Here is an 11511-nt window from a genome sequence, read left to right as displayed (position 1 = left end):
TTTTTGTCAGAAATGCCTTCTCGAACATGTAAACTTTCATGTGCTTTTTTTATCAAAGTTTTATGCCATCTGTAAATATGAATAAAATTGTTAAATTATGAGCCTAGTTGGTTTAACCACAGAAGGTCAGCAACCTTCCCGCTGGCCATGATTGGCTGAGATAATGAGTGGGCTGGACATGCCGAGAGATGAGTTTGGATTGGTCTGCCATATAGCATGCGTCTGTCTATTGGAGCTGGTCAGTATTTCTAGGTAATCATGTCAAATGTGGCTTTTTTATGTATCGTGTAGTAAAAGTGCATAAGCCTAATGACAAGTTAAAGTGTACTATTAGCTAGTTAACATTAGCTGACTTGCTCGCTAGCTAATGTTATGCGTATGCTCTCCACTTTCTGCAGGACCAAGTTTTGGAATTTGAGTATGATAGCTAAGGAGATGGAGAAAACACCAGTCTAATTACGTTGTGCATGGCATCAGACAGGAGACCGTCCAACCATGATGTATCCTGGTAAGATAGTCTAGCTAGCTACATTTTCAGATATTACACATTTCTAATTTCGACAGTGGTTTAATTTCAAGTGTACTGGTAATGTTAGCTAGCTATGTGTATGATCTTATTCTTCGTATCTCAGACATATTTGCTTGACTAGTTATAGCCATAGAACCTGGTTGGTTAGCTACCTGCAGATTCATGCAGGGTAGTAATGTTATGAGTTGGGATTATGGTCCATTGTTTAGCTAGCTAGCTGCATGTCTTAACTTTTCATTTCAAGTATCACTGTTAGCTAGCTAACGTTATCTGGCTGGCTCTCTTACTGACGTTATGTCATGCGTTGGGATTCATTGTTTACCTATCTAGCTACATTTCTTACAAGACTCTCGTCTTAGTGTGAGCGCAGAATAACTGATTCAATTTTGAACGCTCAAAGCCCGTTGAGTAAACGTTGGCAACAAAGCGCAATTCAGTTGTTGCCAGCAGCACAGTTAGTCACCAACGCTATGGATAACATGAAAAAAGCCTAAACAGCTCTGCTTAGGGCAAGTAAAATGGTCAGACTGGGGTGTTCTCTCATTATGTGTCTGGAAGTAGCTAGCCAATGTTAGCCAGTTAGTTTGGGTGCTTGACGTCGGTGTGAAGTCACAGCTTTCGGAACAGCCCTACTTATTGGCCAGAGCGTCCAGTGTGCGCTCTGAATTTACAAACGGACAATCTGACAGCACAGTTGCAATCACCAACTACTGTAACAGCCTAACCAGCTCTGCTACGGCAAGTAATGTTCAGTGAGTTGTTCTCTCTCGCTCGGTGTCTTGAAGTAGCTGGCAAGTTAGTTCAGAACAGTTGGATCAACCCTTAAAGAGATGGGTGGGGCTAAGGCTTAAGAGGGTGTGAACAATGCTGAATGGGTGTAGACAAAGAAGGGCTCTTCAATAGTACTACCAAAACATTGAAAGACGGTTTTCTCAAAAGCGAGTTTACAAGTTGATCAACTTTCAAAGCAGAATTACTTTGCCATTGTTTCCTCAAATGCAGTGTATTACCGTTTTGTAGCACTGAGTCTCTACTTTTATCCAAAATAAAAAACGGAAATTAAAATGTTAAGGGGTTTAAGTATATCTGCGAGGGACTGCTCTCACGCGAGTGCATTTTTGTGTATTTTGAATGTACAACATTTGTGCATTTTGATATGTTTATTTTATAAGTCTAAGGCCTAGATTCAATCAGATCAAGCATTAACCGGCGGTAGCCGACACCCACATAACTGATGTTTTGGTGGTGTCAGAGGGGGCAGCAGCTCTTGTGATCGTTGTCATTTAAAAATAAAGATGCTCAATTTTAAAATCATTCAACAAAATAATGAGGATTTCTATCATCCTAATTGAGGTGTAGATTACATCTCAGTGTTTGAATTTGTAAACAACGCTGCGTGGGATATATCTTAATGCGACTCCATGCAGCCAATGGCGATGTCCGCTCTAGGTATAATGTCGGGAGTCGTGAATTTGACAGCTCTAACGCAGTTCCACCTCGGACACCGTCAAAACATTGGCTAACTTCCAGATATCCACACATATGCAGCCTTTGACTTGCCTACTGCTGAAATATTAGAAATATGTATCTCAATGTATTTTCATATGACAAGGTTTGAAAAGGATTTGCCAGTAGATTGTCGACTTGATTCATGATGATGACTGTTAGCCTGCTAGATAAGATTTTTTTAAGTATGATGTCCTTGATCAGTCCAATCAAAGCTACTGTAGATATAATGTGATGTGACTTCATTTTATCTGTGGCCAATGACCTTGAGCCTTCTTGGATGGGCACTTCTAATGCAACTCTATGGCAGCACCTAAAGGGGCTTGAATTTTCCAGCTCTACCCTTAGATTTTGAAGTGACGTAGTGTCCCCATGAGTGACAGAACACTGAGCCATTCACGGCAAAGAATATTACCAACCCATACGCTACGCGGTTTCCGCTGGCTGCCCCACCACCACAGAAAGCACTGAGCTAGACTGAAACACCTGCATTTTGGAGCTGCCTTACTCAAGAAAGCAAAAATAGTTTTGTATGTGGCTTTATTAACACAATGATTTATTTTGATATTGTTTGCAAACTGATGTGTTTTTTTTTTGTGGGGGGAGGGGCAAAACAGGTGGGGATCTGCTCCACTTGCCCTGAATGACAGGTCGCCACTGCCTGTGGTTTATTATGGGCTAATAACCTAAACTGTTACCTTCATTTTTATAAAGTGTACCTTAATGTAAAACAATATATAATTGAGTTATTTTTTTGTCCTGGTTTAGCTTGGGTTTGAAGGAAGAGTCTTGGCTTTCCGTGTCTGAGGATGCAGATGCGTCCTGTAATTGTGATCTTGTCACCATGGCAACCAACAGTATCATACCCATCATGTCTTTGGTCAAAAATGTACCTTCATCCTCCCAACTCTGGGCCACATAACCGAGCACACACAAACACACTAAATACTTGACACACAGAAAAATGTGTACATAAATACTCTGACACACACATTGCCACACACACATGCACAACAATGCACACACAACTCCCTGTCCAACATAGATTTTCACTACCACTTACACACTCCGCTGAGTTCTTTGAGGTAATTAGCGCCAGCTATTAGTCATGGAGACTTTATGATGGGGAGAGAGAGGAGGAAAGTGCAGGGAGTGCAGAAATGGAGTGGAGTGGACTGGATCCTCCTTTCCTCATCTCCTTTACTTAATGACTGTGTATCGGTGAAAAAGCTACATAGTCATCCACCATATTATTGTCATTACATTCTGTATCATTATCATATCAATATTACCACTGCAACTTTATTTATTTCACATCGTTCAAGAGTTTTCAGATTAGCCGTCATGAAGCAAAGAAACAAGACAAGAAGGAATCACTTTAAAATAATTTGGACACTTGTGGGAACATATTAAGACATGGGGTGCTACTGGTGAGAGTCATGGGACTCCTTTAGTACAGTCCTTGTCCTGGAGAGCAACATTGGTGTGCAAGCTTTTGTTCCAGCCCAGCAGTAAAAATGCTTTACTCAATTGATCAACTAGTCTAGAAAACTCTTATAAAAGATGCAAGACACTAATAATAATGAAACCAAACTCAAGGACCTTAATTATAATAGAAACCCAAAACAAACCCCTCCTGAATTCTTCATTTTTGGTACATCCCATGTTCCCTCAACTCTCGGGAACAGCACCTTTTAGTGAGGAGCCATAGGCTTCCTGAATGACTGAACCAAATTCTGCCCCACAATGGCACCTTAGCTAGCGACCGCTGCCCTGTAACTGATTCCTTCTCCCGTTAAGCCAACATTCCCGACAGCTTGTCAAACAGTTGTCCCAAGGCTCAACCCTGATGCTCTGCTCCCCTTCCCCCCTGCTCTCTGCCTTGTGCCCAGTTAGCCTGTCAAATCTTCAGTGTGAGTTTATATTAGCTAGGAACGTAAGTTATGTCGAGAGGTGGTTGTATGTTATAGTGGTTAAGACTTTGGTCTGGTAACCCTAACATTGTAAATTCAAATCCCAGGTTGGATGTAATAATCAGAGGTGTATATTTCTTGTAAGCACTTCACTAGAATCAGATCTCCCAATCCAAGAAGTGATGTCATTTCTAAAAGAAGAAAACGGACCTTGAATCAGTGGTTAGGGTAAACTACCATCTACAAACTAAACAATGTTGTTGTGTCCCTTTAAAAGCTTTTATCTTAAATTGTCCTACTATGTGACTAGCTGTATCATTAGGGTGTGTACATGTGGATAATTCACATCTGCCCCATGATCTCTTGCATTTAACAGCCATAATCTATTATATTACTGTACTACATACTCCGATAAGCAAACCACACGTGCACACAACCCATCTCTCTGGATTGTAAACTGTCATGGTCAAAACATATTGATACAATGTAGCTAAGATAGGGAGTTTTCTGTCCATAATAAAGTGTTGCTCTGCCTTACCAAAGTATCAACAAGGCAGGTCCTACAGGCCCTAGTTTTGTCTCACCTGGACTACTGTTCAGTCGTGTGCTCAGGTGCCTCAGAGGGACTTGGGAAAATTACAATTGGCTCAGAACAGGGCAGCACGGCTGGCCCTTAAATGTACATGGAGAGCTAACAATAATATACGTGTCAATCTCTCCTGGCTCAAAGTGGAGGAGAGATTCACTTCATCACTATGTTTTTGTAAGAAGTGTTGACATGCTGAATGCACTGAGGTGTCTGTTTTTAAACTACTAGCACACAGCTCACCCATGCATACCCCACGGCTGGCATTACACATCTGGCTAAAAGACAACTGTAGCTCTGCTGGAGTCACTTATTGATAACTTTGACACCTTCTGGAAACAGAAGATACTCTAGAGGAATGAGTCCATCCAAATCATTTTGGTTCCTGGACTCTGTCCACACATTTCAAGGCTGTGTTAAAACAATGACTGGTAAATGATCCGAGACCAGCTCAGTTAATCCCTACCATTGTGACAATGAGTCGTCATAATGCTGCATCAAATGTACCTGATCTTAGGGGCATTGGCAAACACAATGTAAGTAATTTAATGTTTGTACCCCTAAATGCACCAAATAGAGCTGTTTATCCTACAGCTATTGTAAGCAGTAATCATGAGCCTATAAACCAGAGTTACACTGTTTGCACTGAGGCAGTGTGAAATAGTAGGGAGACCACTTAGTGCAGGGTGAGCTGCATAAAGTGTACCTCTGATAAGCTTCCCAGTAAAGCATTAAAAACAATTAAGCAACCCAGAAAAGTGCTAAAAATAGCCCATATTAACATATGTAGCCTAAGAAACAAGGTCCATGAAGTCAATAACTTGCTTGTAACAGATGACATTCATATTTTGACCATCTCTGAAACTCACTAAGACAATACTTTGGATACAGTGGTAGCAATACATGGTTATAACAGAAATAACAGAAATGCCAACGGAGGAGGTGTTGCGGTCTATATTCAGAACCACTTTCCTGAAAAGCTTAGAGACGATCTAATGTTGAAGTAATATGGCTACAGGTTCACCTGCCTCACCTGAAGCCCATTCTTGTGGGAAGCTGCTATAGACCACCAAGTGCTAACAGTCCGTATCTGGATAATATGTGATATGAACAGGGAAGTATATTTTCTGGGTCATTTAAATATTGACTGGCTATCATCAAGCTGCCCACTCAGGAAAAAACTTTAATGTGTAACCAGTGCCTGCAACCTGGATCAGGTTGTCAGTCAACCTACCAGGGTAGTTACAAACAGCACAATAATTAAATAATCAACATGTATTGATCACATCTTTACTAATGCTGCATATTTGCTTTACAGCAGTATCCAAATCCAAAGTATGTAGTGATCACAATATAATAGCCATATCTAGGAAAACCAAAGTTCCAAAGGCTGGGTCTAATATAGTGTCTAAAATATCATACAATACGTTTGAAAGTGATTCATATGTTGATGTAAATAATACAGTTGAAGTCGGAAGTTTGCATACACTTAGGTTGGAGTCATAACTTGTTTTTCAACCACTCCACAAATTTCTTGTTAACAAACTATAGTTTTGGCAAGTCGTTTAGGACATCTACTTTGTGCATGAAACAAGAAATTTTTCCAACAATTGTTTGCAGACAGATTATTTCACTTATAATTCACTGTATCACAATTCCAGTGGGTCAGAAGTTTAAGGCTAATTGACATCATTTGAGTCAATTGGAGGTACCTGTGGATGTATTTGAAGGCCTACCTTCAAACTCGGTGCCTCTTTGCTGGACATCCATAGGAAAATCAAAACAAATCTGCCAAGACCTCAGAAAAAAGATTGTAGACCTCCACAAGTCAGGTTCATCCTTGGGAGCAATTTCCAAACGCCTGAAGGTACCACATTCATCTGTACAAACAATAGGACGCAAGTATAAACACCATGGGACCATGCAGCCGTCATACCGCTCAGGAAGGAGATGCGTTCTGTCTCCTAGAGATGAACGTACTTTGGTAGGAAAAGTGCAAATCAATCCCAGAAAAACAGCAAAGGACCTTGTGAAGATGCTGGAGGAAACAGGTACAAAAGTATCTATATCCACAGTAAAATGAGTCCTATATCGACATAACCTGTAAGGCCGCTCAGCAAGGAAGAAGCCACTGCTCCAAAAACACCATAAAAAAGCCAGACTACGGTTTGCAACTGCATATCGGGACAAAGATCGTACTTTATGGAGAAATGTCCTCTGGTCTGATGAAATAAAAATAGAACTGTTTGGCCATAATGACCATCATTTTGTTTGGAGGAAAAAGCGGGATGCTTGCAAGCCGAAGAACACCATCCCAACCTGTGAAGCACGGGGGTGGCAGCAACATGTTGTGGGGGTGCTTTGCTGCAGGAGGGACTGGTGCATTTCACAAAATATATGCCATCATGAGGAAGGGCAATTATGTGGATATATTGAAGCAACATCTCAAGACATCAGTCAGGAAGTTGGGTCTTCCAAATGGACAATGACCCCCAAGCATACTTCCAAAGTTGTAGCAAAATGGCTTAAGGGCAATAAAATCAAGGTATTGGAGTGGCCATCACAAAGCCCTGACCTCAATCCTATAGAAAATGTGTGGTCAGAACTTAAAAAGTGTGTGTGAGCAAGGAGGCCTACAAACCTGACTCAGTTACACCAGCTCTGTCAGGAGGAATGGGCCAAAATGTCAAAACTTATTGTGGGAAGCTTGTGGAAGGCTACCTGAAACATTTGACCCAAGTTAAACAATTTAAAGGCAATGCTACCAAATATCAAATCAAATTTATTTGTCACATACACATGGTTAGCAGATGTTAATGCGAGTGTAGCGAAATGCTTGTGCTTCTATTTCCGACAATGCAGTAATAACCAACAAGTAATCTAACTAACAATTCCAAAACTACTGTCTTATGCACAGTGTAAGGGGATAAGAATATGTACATAGAGATATATGAATGAGTGATGGTACAGAGCAGCATAGGCAAGATACAGTAGATGGTATCGAGTACAGTATATACGTATGAGATGAGTATGTAAACAAAGTGGCATAGTTAAAGTGGCTAGTGATACATGTAATTACATAAGGATGCAGTAGATGATATAGAGTACAGTATATACGTATACATATGAGATGAATAATGTAGGGTATGTAAACATTCTATTTGGTAGCATTGTTTAAAGTGGCTAGTGATATATTTTACATCATTTCCCATCAATTCCCATTATTAAAGTGGCTGGAGTTGAGTCAGTGTGTTGGCAGCGGCCACTCAGTGTTAGTGGTTGCTGTTTAACAGTCTGATGGCCTTGAGATAGAAGCTGTTTTTCATAGAAGCTGTTTTTCTAATTGAGTGTACGTAAACTTCTGACCCACTGGGAATGTGATGAAAGAAATAAAAGCTGAGATAAATCATTCTCTCTACTATTATTCTGACATTTCACATTCTTAAAATAAATTGGTGATCCTAGCTTTTACAATGATTTAAATGTTGGATTTGTGAAAAACTGAATCTAATTGTAGTTGGCTAAGGTGTATGTAAACTTCTGACTTCAACTGTACATACAGGTATCATATCTTCTCAATACCTGCACAGATACTGTATTTTCAAAAGCTAATTGATAGACAAGGAAATAAGAAAAGAAAATACCCTTTATTTTCTTAACTATCTAGGCCTATAAATACACTGAGTTTACAAAACATTCAGAACACGTTTATATTGAGTTGCACCCCGTTTTGCCCTCAGAACAGCCTCAATTCATCAGACCATGGACTACAAGGTGTCGAAAGGACCATTCTTGATACACACAAAACTGTTGAGCATTAAAAAAAGCTGCAGCTTTGCAGTTTTTGAAAGGTAAAAATCATTTTTTGACCTGTCTCCTCCCATTTATCTACACTGATTGAAATGGATTTAACAGATGACATCAACAAGGGATTATAGCTTTCACCTAGATTCACCTGGTCAGTCTATGGCATGGAACGAGCAGGTGCTCCTAATGTTTTGTATACTCACTATGGGATGATCATAAATAAATAGATTGTCCCTCCTTAGAAAAAAGTCAATATATCAAGTTTTAGTTTGATAGGGTGTGTCAGAACACATGACTTGTATGTTTCCACAAGAATGAGGTGTGTCTGTCTGTAAACAATTCCACTATGCCTTGAGGTTGGGTTTTCCTAAAGCAATGACAATGATTTACCCAAGCATTAGGTAAGGGTGTTCACTCTGCAACAAGGCTAAACCCTTCTCAGTGTTAATGGAGAAGGTTGCTGAAATTGTTCATTAGTGAAGCCTTGATACAAAGTTGCCCATAGCTTTCATTACGCTGGGAAACAGACTGGATAAGTAATTCATTTTTTACTTCTCCTTAGATTCTAAAATCTTGACATTATTGACAAAACATCTGTGCCCCTAGTGCCCACAGCATTTCTCCCTGGACAATGGCTTTGCACTGTAAATCATTAACACGACTCTTATTGACAAAGGACCTTTCACTGTTTACATTATTACATCATTCCTTGCCAGTTCGGCCAAACACTTTGGTATGTGTGTTGGAACTCAGTGGCTGCATGTCCCCTCATTAGATTAGCTGTTTTAAATTGAGTATTTTTTGGGACTTGTAAAGAATATATATCATACTTTCACCTTTCATCAGTCAATGTGTTTTTCCTCTTACCTCAACCTAGATTAACCGGTTTGGCACCCTTTTTTATTTACATTCACAGGTGTGTGAAGACTGAAAACAAAACTCCTTTTTCTCCTCATTTGTATCTTTGGGACTCTTTTGGAATTACAGCTTTTTTTTGGAAGTGTTAAACTGACATAAACTTCATGTCATGATGAAGTACACAAAGGATTTATTGGAGTTTCTGGACCTGAGTCATCTGTCCACAGATGAGGAATTGGCAATCCGACAGGTGCTTCAGCGAGATGACAACCTCAGGAAACGAGAGACTGGACGCATACGGTAATGAATTTTTGGCCTTGGTAGCAATAAATGTCTTGATATTGTTGGTTTGAATACATGCTGAGAGTGAACATTCCCTATTTCATGATAGTTAATGTTGTGCTCGGGCACTGATGTTCGGTGATTAGGCCTGGCTCACAGTCGGCATTCCAAAGGTGTTTGATGGGGTTGAAGTCAGGGCTCTGTGCAGGCCAGTCAAGTTCTTCCACATCTACTGTATCTCGACAAACCATTTCTGTATGGACCTCGCTTTGTGCACGGGGGCATTGTCATGCTGAAGCAGGAAAGGGCCTTCGCTGAAACTGTTTCCACAAAGTTGGAAGCACAGAATCGTCATTGTATGCTGTAGCTATAAGATTTCCCTTCACTGGAACTAAGGGGCCTAGCCGAACTATGAAAAACAGCCCCAGACCAGGTAGTGTTCTCCTGGCATCCTCCAAACCCAGATTAGCCGGTCGGACTTCCAGATGGTTAAGCGTAATTCATCACTCCAGAGAACGTGTTTCCGGTGCTCCAGAGTCCAATGGCGGTAAGCTTTCGATCACTCCAGCTGACTCTTGGCATTGCGCATGTGGATCTTAGGCTGCTCTGCCATGGAAACCCATGTCATGAAGCTCCCAACGAACAGTTCTGGTGATGATGTTGCATCCTGAGGAAGTATGCATTCAAATATAAATACAGCATAGGCCTAGGCTACGTAGCAGAGTTGGGGTCAATTCACATTTCAATTCCAGTCATTTGAGGAAGTACAATGAAATTCCCATTCCAATTCTCTTCAGTGAGTGTTGCAACCGAGGACAGACAATTTTTACGCGTTATGCACTTCAGCACTTGACCGTTCTATTCTGTGAGCTTGTGTGTCCAACCACTTCGTGGCTGAGCCGTTGTTGCTCCTAGACGTTTCCACTTCACAATAACAGCATTTACAGTTGACCAGGGCAGCTCTAGCAGGGCAGATATTTGACGTACTGACTTGTTGGAAAGGTGGCATCCTATGATGCCACGCTGAAAGTCACTGAGCTCTTCAGTATGAGACATTCTACTGCCAATGTTAGTCTATGGAAATTGCAGGGCTGTGTGTTCGATTTTATACCCCTGTCAGCCACGGGTGTGGCTGAAATAGCAGAAGGCACTAATTTGAAGTGGTGTCCACATACTTTTGTATATACAGTACATTCAGAAAGCATTCAGACCCATTGACTTTTCCCACCCGTATTTGGGGAGTTTCTCCCATTTTTCTCTTCAGATCCTCTCAAGCTATTTCAGGTCTCTCCAGGGTTCAAGTCTGGGCTCTGGCTGGGCTATTCAAGGACATTCAGATACTTTTCCCAAAGTTCCTCTGTTGTCTTGGCTGTGTGCTTAGGGTCTTTATCCAGTTGGAAGGTGAACCTTCGCACCAGCCTGGGGGTCCTGAGTGCTCTGGAGCAGGTTTTCATCAAGGATCTCTCTGAACTTTGCTCCGTTCATCTTTCCCTTAATCCTGACTAGTCTCCCCATTCCCTGCCGATGGAAAAACATCCCCACAGCATGATGCTGCCACCACCATGCTTCATTGTAGGGATGATACAAGGTTTCCTCCAGATGTGACGCTTGGCATTCAGACCAAAGGGTTCAATCTTGATTTTCATGGTCTTAGAGTCCTTTAGGTGCATTTTGGCAAACTAGAAGCAGGCTGTCTTGTGTCTTTTGCTGTGGAGTGGTTTCTATCTGGCCTCTCTAACATAAATGCCTGATTGGTGCTGTATTGCAGAGATGTTTGTCCTTCTGGAAGGTTCTTTCATCTCCACAGAGGAACTCTGGAGCTCTGTCAGAGTGACCATTGGGTTATTGTTCACGTCCCTGAACAAGGCCCTTTTCCCCTGAAGGCCCTTTTCCTTCAAGATTCTTGATGGTCCCAATCTTCTTCCATTTAAGAATAATGGAGGCCAATGTGTTCTTGGGACCTTACAGTTGAAGTCGGAAGTTTACATACACTTATGTAGGAGTCATTAAAACTCGTTTTTCAACCACTC

The 11511-nt window shown here is 41.1% G+C and overlaps 1 protein-coding gene across 4 annotated transcripts in view; it reads left to right on the top strand.

Moving 5' to 3' along the window:
* Positions 1–283: 283 nt before the first annotated feature.
* The window catches only part of si:ch211-266g18.6 (synaptotagmin-like protein 1), a 53015-nt gene continuing 41787 nt past the window's right edge, over positions 284–11511 (top strand). For 2 of the 4 annotated variants that reach the window (XM_024429704.2, XM_024429702.2), the window contains exon 1: positions 9065–9499. In XM_024429704.2, coding sequence (XP_024285472.1) covers positions 9369–9499 — 131 coding nt within the window. In that variant the 5' untranslated portion in view covers positions 9065–9368. Of the gene's footprint in view, positions 509–9064; positions 9500–11511 lie in introns of those variants that run through there. The other 2 variants (XM_024429703.2, XM_024429705.2) reach the window with 2 other exon arrangements.

This window comes from Oncorhynchus tshawytscha, linkage group LG08, assembly GCF_018296145.1.
Source record: "Oncorhynchus tshawytscha isolate Ot180627B linkage group LG08, Otsh_v2.0, whole genome shotgun sequence".
Classification (NCBI taxonomy): Eukaryota; Metazoa; Chordata; class Actinopteri; order Salmoniformes; family Salmonidae; genus Oncorhynchus; species Oncorhynchus tshawytscha.
This window is presented reverse-complemented; position numbering and strand designations above follow the sequence as displayed.